General features: G+C 42.6%; 1 protein-coding gene across 1 annotated transcript in view; it reads left to right on the top strand.

Moving 5' to 3' along the window:
• Nucleotides 1-23,039, top strand: part of LOC147684082 (major facilitator superfamily domain-containing protein 8-like) — a 113,783-nt gene that overhangs the window by 33,215 nt on the left and 57,529 nt on the right. Inside the window, exons 3-7 of the mRNA XM_086944438.1 lie at nt 578-640; nt 1,513-1,632; nt 2,401-2,480; nt 8,252-8,558; nt 14,893-14,966. Of these exons, the coding sequence (XP_086800564.1) occupies nt 578-640; nt 1,513-1,632; nt 2,401-2,480; nt 8,252-8,558; nt 14,893-14,966 (644 nt within the window). The remainder of the gene's footprint in view (nt 1-577; nt 641-1,512; nt 1,633-2,400; nt 2,481-8,251; nt 8,559-14,892; nt 14,967-23,039) is intronic.

The following is a 23,039-nucleotide window of genomic DNA, read 5'->3' as shown; positions in this document are numbered from 1 at the left end:
CTACCCGGCCGCTCACTTACCACATGCATCCCCCCTCAGTGTTCACCCTAGCGGTGCTCTGGTGGTAGTGAAAGGCCCGCTCAGGGTTGGCTAATGAGGGGGAAAGTATGGTGCATGTTTAACAGGCTACTCTGGTGGGTGGTACGATCAGTGCTTTGTCCCACTATTAGCTAGTGCAGTACTCGCCCTGTGTATGGGGTGTACCTTTTTACATGGCACTCGCAGGTACAATTGCTTAATCAAGTAAGCGCCCCTTCCTGGCATGTATAGGTAGGGCGCGCACGTTTTCCTATTGCAGTACAGTGAGAAATTGCCCAAAGTCATAAGGCCACGAAAAGAGATTCAGCAAAAGCAAGGAAGACAAAAAGCACAAACTTGCAGGGAAATCCCCTAAGAAGGGCCATGTCCAACAATGTTTTATGCTTTTATGGCAGATATGCTATATAAACTTGATCTTGCTGACTATAAAGGTAATGTGATGGTGATTGCAGACATACATATCCTATACTAACTTCGCTTTTACTATAGATTATCCTGTTAATCCCACCAACATATCCTCTTATTTTAATTTTTGCAGGTAATTTCATGTACTTCATGGGTTTTTCCAAATGGCTCCTTCTGGCCAGTCGGCTTGTGGCAGGTAAGGAAGAGAGAGTGTTGTGCAAGGGGGGGGGAGGGTGATGGGCTATTCATGAAATGTTTGTTCAGAAGTCTTCACCTGAGTAAACATATATCGATCCCTCTTGTAACCGGGGATTAGTAAGTAATCCACTAGAGTGTATCCTTCTATGGATTAGAAAGTATTCAGCTGCAGTGTCTCCCTCTTGCGTGCTTTGATGTGGAAGTAATCAACTGCAGTGACTCTCACTTGGGACCTGGGCACAAGTGTTGAACTAAAGGTGAATTCCTTGGGATTGCCAGCTTGATTGTTCGTATTGATCATCTTGTATGTCTCGGATGGGGTTCACCTAGATCGATTTCCTCATTTGACCTGGGTTCAACCGTGATTCGACCTAAAAATCATATTAATGGTAATAATGGCAGATCTTAGCAGGCTATATTATTAGAATGGTCTTTAGACAGTCATGACCGGTTTTATCAATACCGTTCTCAATGGAAATAACTTCATTGACGTGTGAAGGATGAGCTACAGCCAACATTCAAACCTGCACATGTTGCTCCAGCGGATGCATTTTTCTGCTGCTCTGTATTACAAGCTCATTTGGTGGGCTTCTGCTCTGGCTTTTGGTTGGCAAGCTTTCATAGCTGGGGCACAGAGTTTGTTGTTCTTTCTTCTATTTCCTCATCTAGTCTGGCATCAGCTGGGGTTCCCCTTGGCACCATGATGCTTGCTAGGAGTTCCACTTCCTATTAGGGACAGCGGGTGTTCCACTGTATTGACTCCTTCTTGTGTTTGGGACCCACATTTTACCCTATAGGCTTGTTTCCAATACTGTGCTTTGCTAAACTTTTTTTAGTTCTTGTAATGTGACATGTGCCTCATATTTTCAGGCATTGGGACAGGAGCAGGCGCCTCCATCTTTGGTTACTTGACGCTTTCTACCAGTTCCCAAGAGCGAGCTACGGTGTTTGCAGTGGTCATGGCCTGCAGGCAGGCGGGTCTATTGATTGGTGAGACTTCTTCCTTGGACTGACTGTCGCCTGTTTGTTGTTTATGGAGAGAATGCCTTGATTCTTTTTGTTGAGTTTGCCTAGGTTATTGGTTGTGCATATACTGCTTATTGGACTGATCCTTCTCAATAACTTCAAATAAAGTTGAGTAATCAAAGCAAAAGTAGCAAGAAATTATTTTCGAGCAGATTGTATGTTATAAAGATGTTTATAATATAGTTTAAGAGCAATGTATTTTCGTGATCACGAGTTTATTCAAGATTAGAAGAAAAAGTAAAGTAACAACAAAGGTGGGGTTTACAAACAATATTTTCTTAAATGGAGCTTTCTGTAAGATTAATTTGGTCCAATATTTGCTCAGGCTATATTGTATTTTCCAGTTTGGGATATTCTGCGTATATGACTGATGGAGCAAGATTTTTTCATTTACTTTGCCTAAGAATTGAGTCTCTAATCATAGCGTTTGCCCTGCATGGAAACTGCCCTGCTTGAATTTCCAGGCCACTAACACACTGAAAGGAAACAGAAGTAGCTTTTGGGGTGTTTGGACCTTATTGGGTCTCATCACGGAGTGTATCTTGCTGTTCCTTTGGCGCAGCTATCTCAGGATCTATGGTTTGGTGTACCTGTGCCCCCTTATGGAGGAACAAAGGATGATTCGCCATAATATGCTTGTCTACCATTGGGAGATAGCCTATCGTGGTGGCCCATCCTCTTTTACATTCTCTTTTTGCCTGTTACTTATCACTAGTTTTTTCTGTTCTCTAGGCCCGGCCTTTAATCTGTTCCTGCGCTTCTGTAACTTTCGTCTGGGTCCTTTTGAGGTGAACAAGTTCACGTCACCTGGGGTAAGTTCAAAGGTTTCTTTTAAATTTGTAGATTGTTAGGAGAGTAACTTCATAAAGATGTTGAAATACCAAACGGAGGTGATCTGAGAGCAGAGCAGAACGATCAGTGACCAAGTTTGAAAATTGATAGAAAAATCAAAGATGAGCAAATATAGTGATTTCTGGCAGAGGTTCAACCGGCTGGACAGAAGGCAATACTTGATGGGGCGCTCTCATACAGGAAACATGCACATTTTAGGGGTGGCATTTTCACTTGCTCAGCGGTCATGGTCATACCACCTTCACCATATCTGCCTTTTACATTAGTTTCATATACAAGAGAGCTCAGGAATCTTAACTATAATACTGGTTCCAATCACAACAGAACTAATTCAAACTGTTGACCTTCTGAGATTGATATAAGGAGTTATCTTATATTGGGAATAACTAAAGAGCAAAATATGTAGTAGCAAGTACGATACATGGGAAATTATTATACATAAAGTTTCTAAAACGAAAAACCCAGGATGTCCTCTCGGTTGTGTCTAAACCGCTACTGCGTCACCTTCCTTTGCGTTGCTGTCTTCTGCCAACTGCTCAGCCAATTATTTCTTTATGTGCCTTGTTGCCCCTTCCCAGTTTCGGCACATCTAAGCTTGTATATGTGTGTTTTGTTCCTCTAGCTGAAATCTTAGTATTTTACCTTTCTTCTCTCGGATGATTTTAACAGTATTTTTGGATGCCATGAATACACGATTTTGTTTCAAATCTTTTTCAGGACATGTGTTGTATTATTTTTGTGATTGTTTTTCGTCTTCGAATGATTCTTTGACTATGCTCGTTAGCTATCTATAAAACAGTCTACAATGCTTGGAATTGGTGCTTGCTTGTGCTTTTGAAATTCATAAACGACTGATGGCTGGACTAATGACATACCAGGATAGAGATTAATTGATATTTTCTCTAACATTCATTTTCTGTGGATCAATTGCAGCACATTCACGTGTTTGGATATTTTGGATGAGCATTCCAAGGCAGAGGCGCTTCAAAGAAGCCACCGCCTTTGAAATGTGAATCTGGATTCCCTCACAGGAGAGGAAGCCGACCCACGTTGGACAGAGCCCTTTGGCACCTGGACAGGTGGGTAAATTAGTCCGGTAGGTGTGCCCACCCAGAGGCTAGTATCACTACCTGCGGGCTAATTGAAGTGGACACTACTTTTGAGAGTTGGCTAGCTTTGTGATTCTGAGATTGGAATTCTGAGACTGGGTTATACCCACTTTTAACAGGAAGTGGTCATATCGGGAGCGTTGTGACCCCTAGTGTAAGTAGACCTTTGGCTACTACCCTACACTCCTCTAACACTCCTAAGTCTAGTATTTAGAGGAGACCCCAGCACCAGAGAACACAATCCTACCAACCGGAAAGAAGGAAGTAAAGAGTCGCAACTGCAAGAACAGAATGCCCTGTTGCTGACTTGGCACCAACCCTGCCGGCCTGCCTGCTGACTTCCACATTTGCCCCAAAAGCTGACTTTCTCTGCAGTTGCTGAGTCCCCCTAGCCAGGGAGGCCCGCCAGCACTTCACCTAGGAACCAAGACCTCCCAAGAAGTAGCGGACCTACTTCCATGCATCCTGCGGGCTTCCAAAGACTCCTGAGAAGACTTTGTGACTGCAATGAAAAGGGACGCCTGAAGTCACCACTGCGCCTGTCGTTTCAAGCTGTAGTTTAAGTGGGCCAACTGTGTCTTCCTGTTCCCCCAGCCCTCGAGACACTGAGTCCACTGTGGTTTCACCACCAGTGAACTCATATGTTGCCTGCAACTTCTGCAAACAGGCCACTTCCACCGCGACTGTTCACACAAGAAAAACCGACACCTAGGCTCACCTCTGCACCCTTCAGCATTGGACCATTGGTTGGGATTCTAGGAGCGAGGGAACAGGGTCCAGATAAAAAAGTGTTTTCTCAAGGAATCCTGAGGCTCCGTAGGATTGGGAGTCAGGTGGCTTGGAAGCGATGTCCAGTCCGTCTGCTGCTGCAATCTGAAGCAGCGGACGGACTGGACATCGCATCAAAGCCACCTGACCCCCAATCCTACGGAGCCTTGGATTCCTCGAGAAAACACTCGGCGAACCCTTCTGGACCTCGTTTGTATCTGGACCCTGTTCCCTCGCTCCTCGAATCCCAACCAATTGGAGTCCAAGTACTCCCCGAGAACAAACTCTGTGAACTAATCCGGACCTTGCAGCATATCGAGTCTGCCCGGACTCCATTTATTGCCTAGATGCGTAGAGGCCACACACCCAGTTCCCGGCCATCTCCCTAGGTGGCAAGGCAACACGTCCCCCAGTCCAAATTCCCTCTGGGCGGATGCATTAGTATTACAGGCAGGCAAATGTTGTCAATTTTAGTCCTGAAGATGGTCCCATGTAACTAGAGCAAAAAGGGATCGAAACGTCGACTTTTGATTGTGCTTTCACAACCTAACCATTGTGTTTCAATTTGTTGTGTCTAGCATTTTCTTGGCAATACGTTAGATCAAAACACTGAGTCGAAAGTGGCCAATATTGCTCGATTTAGCCTGTGAAACCCTTTTCCTTTTATGTTGTTTATTTGTCTTGAGTAAGGTACAGGAATGTGCCTCTTAACCAATAATCATGTCTTTTCATTCTTACTCAAATAAATACCCTGCCTGGCTGGGCAGAGGAAAATATAGTCTCCAATTATGGCCTATATTATCTTGTTCTTGTTGATTCTGATAAGCTAAGGACCTTTGTTTTTCAGAGCATACCTCCCCACGGTCCTCAGCCACTGTTTGGGTTCCCTTGTTATAACTAAATAGACCACTCTCAGAGATGGCTCAGAACTTTGGTTTACAGGTGCTGCTCACATTTCTTCAGGGTGCATCGTGTCTTATTCCGGAACTATTTGTTTCCCTATCTCTGGCTCCTTATGAGTTTTACACGTTCTTGAAAATATTTGTTTGCCTGTTTTCAACTTATTTTACCCATATCTCATCGTGTTTATCCCACCTAAAATAGGTAATAAATGCCTTAAGGTGTTTCAATTGGTAGGAGTTGCCTAATGGCCCTTTCTTCAGCCTTCCTCTCTTAACAAGCATAGAAACTGCTGAGCAAGGCAGTGTCATGAACAACGCGAAACCCTGATGTTTCTGATAGTGCGGATACTAGCAGTCATTCTGTATCACACTGCCTTCCTTGACATCACTGGTAGGCTCGAGTGATGCCTTCATTGGGTGATTTGGGTGAAGATGGTGAGAGTAGTTAAAGTAGTTATGTCTTGTGGCAGGTGCTGGCATGAAAACATTCTCAGAGCCAGGGGAAGTACCATAAAGACATCTGAATGTTCTTGAGAGAAGCCTTCAAGGCTTGCCATCATGTGTGTGAGATACCCGTTGCCTTTTTCCTTATTGAAGATTAAAAGAAGTTTCTGGAGTTGATAGGTGTGCACTACCTTGCATAGAATGTCTTGAGGCACCCATACTTCTTTAACACTGCCGTGTCCGACCTTTACAGCATTCCTTGGCTGCATTAGTGTGTGCAAAATATCTCCTTCAAAAAGACACACTCAAGGGTTGGCACAAACTATGTTTGAACAATCGCTTTACTCTGGCTGGGGTTCATTTCTGCCCGTGCCATTGCCAAGTATGCTCAAGCATCAAACAATAACTGATTTTCCGTTAATTAAGCACAACTTGAGACTCAAGAACTTTGAGCCCTACTGCTTGCACGGATTAAGACTTGGCTTCCAGAACAATCACTGGGACCTAGATTTGTGTGTGAAGACAACACATAAACACAATGTCAGCTGTACCCAGTCAGGATGAACTTTAACATGTTTGGCCAGTGACTTTCAGTGATGACCTCCTGCTGTAAAATAATAGTAGAAATGTTTGCTTCAATTACCAGCGCTTCTAAATAGTTTACAATGATTTATCTGAATTTAAAAGGTTGAACAGCATGCTGCAGCTTCAATTGGTCCTAGAGACTACAGAAGTGATTAACTCGCATTACTGTCGTATCACATGCCGAAGCACTGGCAGACCATCAGGTTTTCCATCATGCGATTCTTCAATGAGTAAGCAGATCGGTCTTGGGATTAAGGCTATTCCACTGACTCCTTCTCTCACATGAACAGGACTGCTCCTTCTGGGCCTTGCCCATCATCAGGGTACCACAGCTTCAACTTCTAATAGTTATCTTAAAATATATATCTTTACCCTCAACATAATAAGCTCCTGAATCCTGTTTTTTGCTTGCAACTTAGAATATGTATTCATTGTCCAAGGGGGATACTTCGTGATTGTGCTCGGCTTTCTGGTGGATGAAAATATGAAGACGGTAGCTGATGCTACATACTGTCCATGATTCCCAAGAATTTGTGCGTAATTGAAGGATTCTCGGCCAGTTGAGTTATTTTTTTCATGAATTACTTCCATCATGTGGATCATACGACTGAAGCAATAGAATACCCCGCTACTGAAGAATCTTCTAGCAAAGAGTTTACAACTTACTCCGCAAAGTTGAGCATTTTCTTACACCACCAAACTCTAAATCAGACTCTGTTTATTTGTTCACCTGCTCTCTGCCTTTATCAGCTTGTGATGGCATGTCCAAGCATGTATCCTCTTTGTCTCTGCTTTCTAAGTCTCTGCTCAGTTTCCGTATGTGTTCTGCACGTCTGCATCACTTCAGGCCTCGTCTGTCTTTTAAGGACAGATTTACTGAAATAATATTTTCTCTAAATTCCACAGCAACAAACAAGTGGTACAATGCACGTACATCTGGATGCAACGCATATAGCACTCAAGCTGGTGATTATAATCCATGATGAGATATTGCCTGGTGTCATCCTTAATTAAAGATACTTTTATCCTCCGATATTCCATCAAGGACGCTAATAAGGTCATCAGTATTATCCATTAAGTGACTCTGCTCAGGGATAACCAAACATGATATGTTTCAATGATCAGAATCCAATAGACCAAGCCGCAGTCACTTTAACTTTGAAAGATTGACCAATATAGGCATAAGTGCAATATATTCAAGGTGTGCACAACCAGGTGTGGTGTGTAGTCTATTGTATTGAGTAAGACCACTGCTGACATTCATGTAATCTAACAAGAACATTATAAAACAGACAGAAAAAAGGCAGAAAACAGAACCAATAAAACAACAAAAACTGGAGATAGGAAAAGGGGAAAGAAAGAAGCAGCACAATCTCCAAATCCGTAGGTAGCTTAGGGGTAACACTAGTTTGTGTGGCCATTTCCCACTAAGGGATGCTCGAGGCTAGAGACTTCTCCCTACCCACAGTGTCGACACGGGGAAGCTGAGTGGTGGGGGTTTCAGTCCCCTGGTTCACTATGGGTATCAAGGTCTCAATTACTCAGATGTGTGGCTTCAGGGCTGATTTGGGGTGGATATTATATCTGGAATACAATTTACTGGTGGGAATTCATCCAGCATGGCAATAGCAAGGTTGAGGAGATTCCACTGCTGTATTCTCCTACGCATCCTCCTGAAACAGAATTGTTTTCTAACGCCCACATCTAAATCTAGACTTTAGTTGATCCTCTGCCTGTTTTTAGCATGCACCTTTTATGCTTGCCATACTCTATTTTTACATGTCAGTCACTTTGACACATTATCATCTCCCTTTCTCTCTTTGCTGCATACCTGTACATTGTGTTTGACTCCTGATCTCCTGGCTTTCTTATCCCCCTGCTTGTTTCTCTTTTTTGTGACCCTTTGTCTCGCACTCTCCCCAGCTCTTCATGTGCCTTCTCTGGACCCTGCTGCAGTTCCTGGTGGTGTTCATGTACTATGATCTCAAACCCTTGCCACCGACAGATCCAGACCCGAAACAGGAAGAGGAGGAGCCACTGCTGAAGCAAGACATTGGCCAGGAACAAGCTGCCATCTCCAACTATGGCAGTGTGAATGCTGAGCAGGAGCAACTTATCGCTGGAACCGTTGATCCGCACTCGGCTGATGAGTACCGCTATGTTCCTAACGGGCATGAGGAAGATGATGGTGCCAATGCCAATCTGTTGCACAGGTTCAGCCACATGAAACGTGAGTGTGTCAAGCCTGGTTTCAGGATACTATATCTGGGGTTCCATAAAAATGCTTGGAGTGGCAAGCAAAAATCAACAGAGTTATAGGTTGCCTATTGTTTGCAGGGAGAAAATCTGTTCTGCTTTTGTATGCTAATACAGGTTGCCACGGATAATGTGTTTAGATCTAGATTCTTTATCTTTGAGGCTGAAGCACAGTGCATGGGTCCAGGTTCTGCGTATAGTCTGCTTGGCACATCACGTAGCCTGGGTAGATGTTCAATTAACCATACTTGTCCTTGGGCTGGGTGGATTCAGATGATTGGCGTAACAATGTGTAGAAGCCCGTCGCTAGGACTAGTGGCTAGACACACTAAGCTAGTGTCTGGAAAGGAATGAGCTGGATGACCTACTTCTGGGCATTCCTGTTGGACTAATGGCTGGACTTCTCCTGTTGGCGTAGGACCGAGGCTTATTTGTAAATGGTAGCCCCCTGTTTTGATTGGACCAGTGGGCAAAAAACGATGTGCTGGGATTCAGTCTGAATAAAACACCAGTGGCTAAGATTAATTAAAACATTCCGCTCATCACTATTTTGGTTTTCTTAGTGAAATATCCTAAGTTTGATGGGTTTGCTCAGGAGTGTGTCCCTTGGCTCACTGTATCGTATCACTCACTGTTGAGGCTGAGGAAGTCTAGAGTTGCTTGTAGTCCTGTTCAGAGGGGTAGTTCATTTAGATTTGTTCCTATTGTTGGAGGATCAAGGCCGATTCGCAAATGGTTGCTACTTGTCCGAATTTTTATAGTGGCCAAAACAAATGATGGGCTGTAGTGCAGTACAGAGTAATTGCCAATGGCAGTTCAAGCAATTTACACATTACTTTTTCATTCTTCCTTATTGAGCATCAGTCACTAGTTAGCTCAGTCTGCAACTTGGGCTGAACTTGGCCCTACAGGTTTCTTTCATCCATTGGGTCAACTGTGAACAAGACATGTTTTCCCACTTTCCGTGCCTCTCTGGGTTCGGAGTTAGTCTTCTATATTGATTACGCACCCACATACATCACTTGTCCTTGCAGGTGTACTACCATGGATGAGTTACTCTAATGACTTTCTATAGAGACATTTGAGACAAAACGATGGCCAAGATGCAAATGGGCAAAATATGTCCTTTCACTAGCTACTGGCCAAGCAGAGAAAAGGGGGGTTCAGTTCAAAGCCCTGTGCTTCTTACACAACGTGTTGCAAATTACATGACTAGATACCAAGTCCTTCTTCACAAGCAGCTTCTCTTGGCGAACTGCCTGCAGAGTGGTGGGAGATAACTGCATTCAGGTTGCACCATCTATTGCACCTCTGTGCTGCCTCCTCTTGTGAAGTTGGACTTCAGAAAATATTTCTAAGGGCTGAAACCCTTCCTATACCTAAAAACATTTGGACTGAACACTGCTCCTTGTGTCGAGCACCAGTACAGGTTCCATTGTGAGTTCAAGAACCATTTTCGGGATCTCTGTTTTTAGGAACCACTCTTGGTGTCAATGTGGCATTGCTGTTTTTGTTTGCATGTGATTTTCTTGAAAGAGTGTTTGCATGTTCATTTTGGAGGAATGTTATTACTTCTGTAGATGATGTGTGGCTGTGAACACAGTTGCTTGAATTTGTCTGCCATTATTGTGCTTTTCTACAATCTTGAGAATTTCGGATGCTATTTATTGGCGTTTTTCTTAGTTCACGTATGTGTATGATCACTTGATTATTTCTTTAGTGCGCTAGAATGAAGAGTTTGTGATTTTTTGTGGTTCCAAGAGGTGTTGAATTGGTCTGTTCCACATAACTTAATGGAATGCCTAAGTTTATGTGCTTTATGTATGAGAGAACCCGTGTGACATACCAGTGCAGTAGTGGGTTGGATACTTTTGTGTGTGATATTGTTTTTCGTCGACCATTGTTTCTACCTGTGTGAAGGCCATATGTGGTGCAGGGTAAGTGATTGTTCCTCAGAGTGAATTTAGTTTTCTGTGCTTTTCACCTGTGCGCACAGGTCATTCATGTTCACAGTAGTGTGCCTGAGATTGTTATATTCCTATTTGAAGAGGCCAGTTTGTTGTGTGTCATAGGTGATTGTGCATCTGTGACGTGGCGCAGCCGTCTGCATAATGTCCGGAATGCAGAGCACCAAAGTACTCTTTATTTGTAGATTTCTTTTACTTAATATATATTTTTGTTTTGCTTACAATAAACAATTAAAGTATTTAAAATTTGCATATGCGGTATTTAAGATATTTAAGATTTAGACATCAAACAACATATTACAGCAAACGAGCAATTGCAAAAGTTCTAGCTATCACCTTTTGCTAGGTGAGGTGTCTGTAACAGTTGTTGACTTTGACTGTGTTACTCCCAGCAGTCGCCATAGACTCCATGATTCTATATCTTTGGCTGCAAAAATATTGAAGGTGGGTTAAGATGTGCCCTCAAAGAACAGTGGCATGAAAAAGCATCCGAAGATTACCTTTTACAAGTTCTGAACTTAAGACCCAGCAAAATAACTGCATAGCAGATAATTTTGACAAAGAACAGGTACTTTCTTGCATCTCTAAGAATGCCTCTTTGCATCCATGTCTTCAATCTATGGCCAAAAAATCTTTACATTCAACAAGTTATCATGATTATAAAGTATAAATACACAAGGGTGAATAGCGAACTCTGTTGTCTCTTTAAGACATGCGAAGCTACTTCAGAGAGCAAACACTGGCTGTAGTCTAAGGAAAGGACCAATAGATTCCTTATAACCAAAATCTAATGGGAACACCAAAGGGATAATTCAGCCCCCCACCAATTACTATGGTCTTAATGGACATGTAATTGCACACCATGAAAAACACAGGGGAACCTGTGGCTGAAGGGTGCTGACCCTAACATACTCTCTGTGTACGCCTTATTGTATTTTTGTAAGAGCGGATGACTGGAGATCTTCCAAACAACTAAGTCTGTCAATAGTCCCACCTAAAAAAATACTTGGTACATTAAAAATAATTGTCGGTGGAGGGGACAGGTTACTTGTAATAACTTAATCATTTCTGGAATAGTTAGCAGTTTTCTCAGTTCAATAATCACACAAACATTTTGACTTTTCACATTCTTTGTGCTCAGAAAAACAAATGTTCAGCTGATTTAGCATCAAGTGGGCGTAATCTACATGTTAGGTTTTCATTCCTTAAACCAACCCAAGCACATGTAGAGTTGAGAAGAGGCACTTGATTGGATTTTAATAACAAAAAAGGTGTCTTAGTTCAGCATCAAATTATTTGGAGTATAAACTATTCAGCCTCTGTTGAGCTATCATTTACAGATGCATATTATTCTATGATTTATTTTAGAAATGAAAGCTCTCTTGCTCATAAGACTATTCCATTGCTCTCCTTTGTTTAAATTGCTTCTTTGAATTTGTGTTTAATATTTGTTTATCTCTGTGGTAAGATCTGTCCCCTGTGAACAACCTCTGACAAACATTTGCTGTTCTTTAAAATAAATGTAAAAAATTAATATATTTCTCTGAGACACATAGATAACACCATGTAGAAAGCTGATTATCCACTGTAGGGCTTTTGTATCAACTGATTATAATGTCTGCTCATTATGGATGGCTTGTGCCTGTGTCTGCTGTGTTGGGCCGGAATAGTCCCTTGCATGGTGACAGACGTGCACCCCTTTTTTAGCCATGGGCGAACACAGATCTTGAGTGTGCGCCATAACCTAGGCCTCTCTCACGGATTGCGATTTTGTTGGACTAAGAGGGGTGTCCAAAGTGCTACCCTTATGGTGGTGAAAGGCTAATACCTTTTATTAGGAGTCAAGTAGCACAAGTGTAGTGGTGGCAACATACTGTGTAGTGAACAGACATTTTTTACCTGCACTGGAGCGAGGGCCACAAGTCAACTTATGTAACGTTCCGCTACTGTATGCTTAACTCACTCTCGACCTACATCAGGCTAGTATGTAGCACTGTTAAGTATACGTGTGGCGTTCTAGTGCTGGATGTATGTGTGCCTGTGAGTGGTACAATACATGGAAGACTCTGGTTTCCATTTTGGGAGACACAGGACTGACTGGAGAAGCATGGGAGGTAAGGAATTCCACCTAGACAAATTTGTGGATTGTTGCATTCCAGTGAGCTGGGAGGCCACACACACTGCCGCTTCAGAACGGCAGAACGCTTACTCACCTAAGCGGTGAAACGCCGTGTAAGCTGCACCTCTTTTGTTTGAGGTCATCCCTCTGTGACAAACATGAGCGTGACCAATGGTGAAATCGTTTAGAAAATATTCCTAGCAAGGCTTGCATGTGTTATGCGAGTTATGTGGCGTGATTGGTCGGCTGTGAATGCAAGCCGCGCCCCGTCCCTGATGTCGGCGTAGAACGGTAACGCCCAGGTCAATGAATCTGCCTCCCCGAAGTGTGTGTGAGTGAATATTTCGCGTTTGCAATATGCTGCACTGTGATTATTGCGCGTTTGAAATACGCTGTATTGTGAGCACGAATGGTTGAAATACTCTGCACTGTGAGCGCGAATGGTGTGTTTTGGTTTGGCACTGTGACATCTCCTCGCATCTCAATGTTCTCCTCGCACATCTAACGCCCACAACTTGCCTCTCTGAATGTTAAAGGCCACATCTAATGCCCACATCTCACGGCCACATCTCCTCACTGTTTGGTTTTGCACCGTGAACTACAATGTTAACGCCCACATGTAACACCCACAACTTGCCTCTCTGAATGTTAACGCCCACACCTAACGCCCAGAAGGGACTACTTTACCACTGATGGTGCCCCCCCTTTTTCGTGTATATGGTGCCCATTTATATAGCCTATGTCCATCTCCTGGACCTCCCCTTTCCAACGCTGTATTGGGTGTTCTGATTGGTGGTGTACTTTTCGAGTTTACCTGGCTCAAAGGACACAGTTCTCTCTTTATAATAGTAGTATAGATTCCTATGGTGAAATGCTTGTCGAAATAATGAGGTTGCCAGCCACTCGCTTTGGTGCTAGTATTAAGTGCTCTTGCTCCAAGTTAGGTTCAATTATTGGCATTTAGGGACAAGATAATGTTTAGACATGTGAGTTGTGGTACTAGACCTCCCCCCCCCCCCCCAGCCCCTCCCCCACAGGGAGGGGTAAGAATGTTTATGCTATGTCTTCAAGAAGTATTTTCATCAGCTTGTGTGTATTTGTAAATTGCTGCATAGTATTAAGTATTGTGTGTAATAAATGCACTTTTCCTTTTTCCAAAGAAAAAGCACTGACTGGACAATCATTTATTGTTAGTATTGGGTGTCTGTGAATGGTGATTACTAGCCTACACACCTCCCTTGAGTAGACCTTGGACTGCTCTGCAACGCTAACTTAAGTGAGTCAAGTGCTACAATGGGGTGTTTTTTTCCCAGTGAAGGACAAATGTAGACCCATTATTTGTGCAGGCCACACAACTAATGACTCGTTTTCTAACATAAAATCTACCATAACAACTCTTTAAAGAATCTCAAACTATTGCGTAAAATACTTACATAAACTGTGCCACCAAACCCCCAAACATTAATCCATTCAAAAACAATCCATATCAGATTCGTACTACAACCTCTACTCACTCCTCCCCAGGTTTCCCCATGACAACACGAAGGTGGACGGGGGACAATTCCCATCTTCCAACAATGTGTTGATGGCTTCAGCAACTCATAACCACCTTCTTCAGGACCTCTTGCTTCATTCTACAGTTTGATGTATTTGCGGTTTATAAATTATTTGCAACCCTTGAGAGGGACGTCAACAACATATTTGAGGCTAAGCTGGCGGAAGATCTTGTCACAAGATATTAAGGAACCCTCCTGTAACACAACTATTGGTCCCACAGTGACTCCATTTGATTATAAGCTATAGAAAATTGTTTTTGACATTGATTAAATTATCGTTATGGAATATTCTATTATTATTGTAAGATCGAATTTAATCACATTGAATGTACATATTTATGGAATTAATTTATTGTTTTGTTCTGAATTGTGCATGACTATAATCAAAAGAATGTACATATTTACGGACTTCAATTATTATTTTGTTATGAATTTTGCACAATTATAATCCGTGCAATGAAAAGGAATATTTTTAAAAATAGAGTGGGTCAGTAATAATTTACAGATTGATTCATTGTAAATATTTTGGTTAGTAAGTTTTTTTATTTGTCTACTGAGCCGTTTCTCCCGAGCTGCGAAGTAATTGTTTGGGGGTTCCTTTTATAGGAAAGCTCTCTACTCCATCACCAACATGCTGACAGAAACCTTGCTTGTCTCTTGTTGCAGAGTATCTGAAAGAAGAGGTTGTGGTGGTCCTCACAGCTCAGTTTGTGACTCTTTTTAACCAGACGGCTCTGGAGGTGAGTGAAAGGCAAAGGTGGAGTATGGCAAAGTCGGGCACTGACGTAATGCAGTGCAGTGAAGCGCAGTACAAGATACGTTTTCTTTAATGCCAAATCAGAGAGGAATTTTTCAAATACATACATGAATGCAGTATTACAGTCTCTCTACTCCTGGTCATTCCAGCTACCATGCTACTTCTAATTCCCGGTTGTTTTTGCTCCGTGTCTTTTCTGGTGACATATACAGTCATTTTCTGCCTTCCACTTTGCTGTTTCTGGCAGGACACCTCGAAAGAATTGCTTCTTCAGATTGACAAGCCCTGTCTGGTGGCTCAGTGTACTAGTGCATCCATTGCAGGGGCCTGCGTTCAACCTTATTGTCACCGGTTCAAATCTCGGTGGGTCCACTCAGCCTTTCATCCTTCTGAGGTCGATAAAACAAGTAACATTGAGTTGGGTGACAATAAACCTATGTAATTCAGCACTAAGATACCCTTGGGTGAACGTGCCCTTTACAGATACACGTGTTATGCTACTCACAAGTACTTCTTTTTCCTCGCAGAGTATAGGAAAATAGGTGTAGGAATTTTGTGCTCATTAACTTCTTTGTGGCCCATCACATGCAGGTCTGGGCCCTGTCCTCTGCTACTTTATAGAAGCTTCACTATAAGATTACACAATCCCTCTTATTAGCATCTCTAAATGTAAACCTGTTTAGAAAGCTCCGTTGCTCAGGACCATGCATCATCTCCCCAGCTGTTCACTTTGTAAACAATGCTGGTCCCTGAAAAGCACCTTTGTGTAGCTTGCGCTCAGTGCACAGGGTACATTGAGGGACATTTTGCTAGGCCACCGGTGGCATCCTACTCTACCACTGCTGTGGTTAATATTTGCACACATATTTGCTATCCATAGGGGTTCTGGGGATACATATAGAACATGCCTCTTAGTTCCCTGTCTGAAACCATCACTTAGACATGTCGTGAATCACATGGTCCTTCAAGGTAGGTACCTTATCCGTAGGACTGTCCTTGGCACAATTGCAAGGTATACACCCTACAGTAACCATAGATGGGATCTGGGACAGGCACCACCCTGACAATTTCAGTAACCATTCTAGTCCACTATAACATAGCCATCCTTACCTGTTTCAGTATTAATACTTCAGGTAATTAGTCTGCTACTATTGGGGAGATGTACATTCTGAGTTTGATTTATGCCTTGTCAGCCAGTATTCATGGGGCCTCTATCAGTTTCGTAGCAAATGCTTCCAGACTTGCCGCCCTTACCACCATCTTTATTCTTTTAGCAGGTTTTGCTGCTAAGGTTTGCATTGATGCTAAAATTGCTTTACCGATGCATTTATACATTCAGGATCTACTTTGACCAGGCTGTGTAGCAAACCACAGATGACCTAACAAAGACCGACCATGCACTCCTGAGCCTTTGCGCCTAAAGCTGTAGCTCTGAGTGTGCTTGCAGTATAAATGTCTTTCTCCCAGAGTCACTGTCGCTGGGCTCACTGTGTCTGAGTGGGTGGTAGGTGGGGTTGGGGTTGGGCAGGGCTGGTGGTTAGGGTCGGGGGTGATACAGCCACTCTCTGGACAGCTCCCTAGAACCACAAAGCTCTCCTGGTGTTGAACCTGCCCCGTAAAGCACTCTTGAAGCGCTTATGCGGCATGTTTTCCGGCCCTACTGCTTCTGGCTTCGGTGAAGGGCGAGGGTACTCCTTGTGAAAACGTTAAGATGCAGAAGAAATGCAGCGTGCTACTGGTCATGTGCTGCAACACACGGTTGCCACACACAATCCCTTTCCTGCTTTGCATGTTTTTCCCCCTGTGGCAGCTTAGCACATAGCAAAGCATTGATGTTTAAAATGTAATGCAATATTTCCTGTAACTATTTTGCCCATCCCTATCTAATGCCCTAATTCACAGTTTTCTGTTGTTTATCTTTTTTCTACGCGCATATTCACTGTCCAAAACACAGGTCTAGTTCTGGCTCAAAAGCAAAAGACCACTGACATTTACCAGCCATGGTTACCAATGCATGCAACACGCTCCATAACTTGCGTCGCCCACCATGCTCAAAACGCCAGTTTGCCAACATAATAAAAGGAAAGAAAAGCTATCGAGAGAACAACATGGCTTGAGGCTTGCGTTGTGCATGTTGTGGACATTGCTCATCATAACTGGCAAGATGTTCCCTCTGAATACTGAAACCACAATATCGGTGGAGCACAAAATCGAAGACAGAATATACCGTCCAAAAAATATCGACACATAAGTAGGTGTCTGCATTTCTCTATACCTAACTCCTCATATATGTACCTAATCACTACATACATCTTCAAGGTACATGGACGTGGAGTTCGGAATTGTAAATCCACGCCTCCCTATATGCACTTAACTTTCAACCGATTGTCCCACGATAATTTGTCCTCGATATTCTTGTATCATGATATCGGTGGTGTCGATATTCCGTGGTATAACCAACTGGTGGATTTGTTTGACTTTCCCCATTTGAACAATAACCATATCTCAGTTTTTAACTCTGTCTTTTTCAGTGAATATGAGGGGATTTCAGACTCCAATTTTCACTAACCTTTTAAAATATTTGAATTAAGTTTACCAAATTCTGGATACCATCTTGTGATGTACATGTAGTTACAAAAGCAAAGTGAAGTGAACCTTGATCAATAATTTCATATTTTAAAGGACGGCTTTAATTTCTTTATGCTGTTTTAAATAATTGTTAACATTCCGTAACAACACTGCAAAATGAAAATGTGGAGTTTATGCAAGATGTTCATATTACAAATATGACCAAATACAGGAATAATGCGTCCAAAAATTGCATGATATCCACATGTAAGTTATGAGTGGCTTCCTCTATAAAATATTGGTTACGGAGTAATTTTTGACTTCTTGTAATGAGTAAGGCCCACATGCATCAATCTCGGCTTTTGCGACTTCTAAATTGCGATAAAAAGCGAATCACAATTTAGAATTCGCAAAAGCCTATGCATGATTATTTTTTAAATATTTATGCAATTCGGTAGAAATCGCAATTTCTACCGAATCGCATAAAAAATGCGATTTTGAAATTGCGAAATCGCAATTCCCAAAGGCCCATAGGAATGAATGGGAATTGAATGGGAATTGCGAATTCGCAATTTCAAAATCGCAAATCCTGATTGCATTTCAAGGGTGGTGAGGGGGGTTCAAATGAACCCCCCCTGCACCCCTGAAATGTATTTTTCGCATCATGTTGCACACACACATGTCCTAAGGACATGTATGTCCGTAACATGAATGCTTTTGAAATGCGTTCAAAGTGTTAATTACACTTTTTGCAAATTTACCGAGTAGTTCAACTACTCGGTAAATTTGTCCCTCTAATTGCGAATTCGCAATTTCAAAAGTATTCATGCATTGCTTTTAGGAAATCGCAAATTTGCGATTTCCTAAAAGCAATCGCATTTTTGGAAATCGCAAAAATGTTGCGATTTCAAAAAATGCTTGATGCATTCCAAAAAGCATTTTTGGAATCGCAAACGGCCGATTTTAAGGAATCGCACCGTTTGCGACTCCAAAAATGCTTGAAGCATGTGGGGGTAAGTGTTTTGTTAGCTGCTCTATGGTACATTGCTAGCTGTTCTCCTTGACTTGCTCCCCTCACTTCACCAAGTCCACTATGTTTCTCCTTGGTCCTCTTAAGTTTTGAAAGAAATCTCTTCAGGCAGCTCCTTCCTTTACATCCCACCTTCTTTACTGCCGTGCACCAGTCCATTTTGTGGGGCCATTCCTCAATGCCTAATGCCAGATCTCGCTTTGCCAGGTGAACCCCAGTGTCCCCTCCAGTTTTCTCCAAACTTACTCCTAGTATTGATCTATAATCGAGCGACTCCACGATGTGTGGATAAAAATAGCCTCTTGAGCACAGCCTCATCAACCTAGTTCGGTACTAATTAACTAAAATATATTCAGTAAACCCTATTTAGAACATTCAATGGAGAAGTTTTAATTGGACCCAGCAGAAACCTTGTCTTGCTGAGAACTCTGTGTGATTGCATATGTTTCCTATCCGAACTCCTTTTCTATAGGGCCTATTTGACTGAAGTCATCCAGTTTTTTGTGTGGACCAATAAGTATGTACCTTTTTATGTATTCTAACCTCTGGCAGCGCTCCCTTTAGTGGTGACACTGCTAGCCTTCCCATCAGCGCCTAAATGCATGACTTACCAGTGTGCTTGAGCTGCTAGTATTTAGAAGTCTGGGTGTTTTTTTACCCTTTTATTTACTTTTTATTTGTGTAAATGGTACTTAACAGGTGCCAGCTGAAATCTATTCATTCAGGAAAACAATATTAAGGTGCCCTATAGTAAACAAATATGAAAAGCATGCATGCTCAGACGAGACAACGCCATACTGTGCACTTCGCAACTGCGCTTAGCCACTCCTGTAACGCACAGGTTTCATCAGTAGTTTAGGGTACAATAGGTGCACGCTATGAGCCGTAAAAAATACATCTTAACTGTCCTAAAATGCATCATTTAAGGTGCTTTTGAAAAAAACAATAGTGCTATACAAAAAATCTTATTCTGAATGATCACCTCTATTTCATGATGATATGTCTTCTGGCATAATGTATGAATTAAGGTATTTTGTATAGTGTAAATTATTTATTTCCATTTTTAAAAGCACATCAACTGATGTTTTTCAGTATTTTTTTATTTTTTAGTATGTAGCGCCGGCTATCACAATGATTTCCACTCTGTAGCACTGTAAGCAACAAGTGTGCCTATTAGTTGACCAATTACACCTACTTTATCAGCTTCGAAAGGATGGAATCCTCAGCTGGCCCTGCTTGGTAATCAATCAGGTGTCCTACAAGTTGCACATAGATCCCTACACAAAGCGCCACTGGATTAAAAGTAACCATCTTCATACACATACATGTACAACCGAATGATAGGATGCAACCTTCCTTTAGTTGACTTTTCCAGTAATCTGTTGTTGGTATAGGGCTGCTAGTTAGGAATAACCTAAAAACGGGAAGGAAATAAAACATTTTTATCTACTTTTATAGGAATGCAAAATAATATACAGATCTTTTTTTGTCATGTCACGTTTTTTGTTCTCGAACCTAAAGTACCTTGGCTTGAGAGCCTGCAACCTTTTAATAGTGAGTGTGTTCGCTATACCCGTGCTGTTGATTTGTGCAAGATAGCAGATACCATCACTTCTGACTTAAAACCTGAAAATAGCTCATGTCAATAGTGTTAATGGTTAAAATTAAACGATTAGGCAGAGCCGGCGGAGCTGCAGGCCCCGTGAAACATGAGGTTAAAAGAACAAATGCTGGGTGACTAGTTCTGAATGGCCTTGGATGGGTCAGGGCTCTTCCTTGGGTGAGCTCAACCCACCCTCTAGAACCGGGCCCGGGTTTAGTTGAGACCTAAAAAGGCTGTTGTGCCTGCCGCTGCGTGTGCGCCTTCTGTGCCCGAGAGTCCAGGGCGACAGCCCAGCTCCCCTCTGCCTAAGGCCAGCCCTGCTTGTCTGCACAAATGCAGAGTAAAATGTCCAATTCTTAGGAGAAGGTATTCCCTCATTTGGTCTTGGCCCGCTAGCCACCATCTCTAGCCCCTCAAAGTGTAGTTAAAACTCTCATGATAGCTGAAGATGTCAGACTGCTGAGCACGTTCGCCAGGCACCGAAGATTTCACAAGTGTTGCAGTACATGTGACTGACCACCAGAGGGTACTGTAATCTCTATGTACGACTGCGCATTCATAAAGCGAACCACTGGCAGGTTACATCAGTATTTTCCTGCATCCTTTTTTACAGAGTCTAGATGGAACCTGTTTTAAGAGGTGAGACTGCCCGAGGGGACAACATTGGTGTATTGTGCAGGTGGTTGAACGCCAAGAAACAGTTTAGTTGCTGATTTGCACTAGTTAAATAGTCCACATTGTTCTGCCCTGGGACATGTTCGACATTGCCACCCAACTCTCCTCCCCTCAACTACACCGCACTGGCTCACCTCCACCCATTGAGGTTACACACACATCAATCCATCATATGGTGCCACACCTCACCCCAACCTACAGTACCCCTCGTCTCGACCTTACACACACCCACACATGTTGCATTCTTCCCACACAGAGGACTCTGGTACAAATGTATTCACCATGTCCTTACTATTACCTACACATCTGACCGACCAACCTAGCCTAATGCATTTCTCACCTTACAACACCCTCAACCCCTCCCACTGTAGTCCTTCAGACCTCTCACAGTACGTACCCCATCAAGGTCTGACACCTTCCCTCGCCACCTTTCACCCTTCCTCTCCTGGATCTACTACACAAGAATCCTCCATGCATATCGAATGCCTTCCCGGACAACCGTAACCCCCTTCACCTTACCAGAACCCACATTCTCGAATGACCAGTCTCACCTAACACTGTCCCATATATATATATATATGTATATATATATGTATATATATATATATATATATATATATATATATATATATACACCCACATCCATCTCCCCCTGAATTACTCCGACTACAGTCCCTTGGTTATCACATAGTTTAATCCTTCTCCCCTCACGACATTGACGCAAACAATTGGCACCCCTCCCCACCTCGATCAGCCACCAATATGAGGGCCACCTACCGTAAACCCACTCAGCACACACACCATCCCACTATATCATTCTCTTGCACTCCTCAACACCTCGAGCATCCACACAAATCCCACCAAACAACTGGCACCACTCACACCAAATCATTTACCCTGGGCTTCCCATGTATGCCGTACTTATGGATCAGCAGTGATGCACAAGCTGGAATTTTCAGACACTATCACGCTATAACTTTGACCTATTCATCTTTAAAGGGACCTGGATTAATTGATATTGATAAATATTCATAAAGCACAACAAATGCCCAAGGGTGTCTTGGCGCTAATGTCTGTAAGAACTGTCATATGGTAGAGAGCGAGTGAAATGAACTAGAGAGTGATGGAGTAGAGCCAGGTTTGAAAGTCCCTCCTAAAGATGCTCAGTTTCAGCTAACCTCTTAGATGCTTGGACAGCCGATTCCAGAGTAAGCAGGAAGAATAAACCAAGCGATTCCACCCCAAGAAACTTTTTGGTTTTGAGAAAGATGAACTTTTTTGACATTGAAAAACATTTGCTTGGGGTGTACCACAGAAATATTTCTTTTAAGTACCCCAGGCCGGTATCATGGAGAGCTTTGTGCACTGTGCATAGTGCTTTGAAGGCCACTCTCTTTTTAAAATTTTTTTTTTTTACTGGGAGCCGGTGAAGCTCCTACAGTGCCTTTTGAATATTCTTGAGAAACCTTGCAGCTTCATTTAAGGACACAGCCCACAATGTTTGATCATCTACTTCCTCTAAACTACTTCATCATTGGACACAACTGGTTAGGCAGCGGCATTGCAGCACTCTTCAGAGACTCATCACAGTGGCTCTTTTTCCACACTCCGGTGCCTACCTCTGGACCTACCTGTGCATCACCCTCCAGTGATCATGCATTCTCCATCAAGGAGAACATGGACCTGCAAATGACCAATCAACGCAAAGCTACAAAGTGATCTTTCTCAAAGACTTTAAACTTCATTGGGGCATCACAGAAGACTCTGCGGTCAATCAGTTTGCCTCCTTTCTTTCTGAAAACAATCTGATCCAACATAACCTAAAACCAACACACACTAAATGTTCCAAACTCTACTTAATCTCCAAAGAACACCCGCTCTTAGTGAATGAATCCATACTGGTAGATTGGTCCGATCATTTCCTTATTCCTTTCTATTTGCGATTCTCTCATTCTGTTACCATGGGTCAACCGAAAAGAGCCACAACCTGGTTTAGCAACATAGAAGGTATTACCGCCCGTCACAGATGTTAATGACTCGAGTGCCAAGTCTTCATCTTTCAGATCTGCTTGATGAGGTAGCTTCACAGCAAATAGATAAGACCAACACCATCTGCTCTGCGGCTTAACAATGCCTTATATGAGGAAAGGAAATCCTTGAGAATACTAGGGTTAAAATGG

The sequence above is a fragment of the Lissotriton vulgaris genome, chromosome 11 (assembly GCF_964263255.1).
Source record: "Lissotriton vulgaris chromosome 11, aLisVul1.2, whole genome shotgun sequence".
In the NCBI taxonomy this organism is placed as follows: Eukaryota; Metazoa; Chordata; class Amphibia; order Caudata; family Salamandridae; genus Lissotriton; species Lissotriton vulgaris.
The sequence above is the reverse complement of the archived record's forward strand: the minus strand, read 5'-3'. Positions and strand labels throughout refer to the sequence as shown.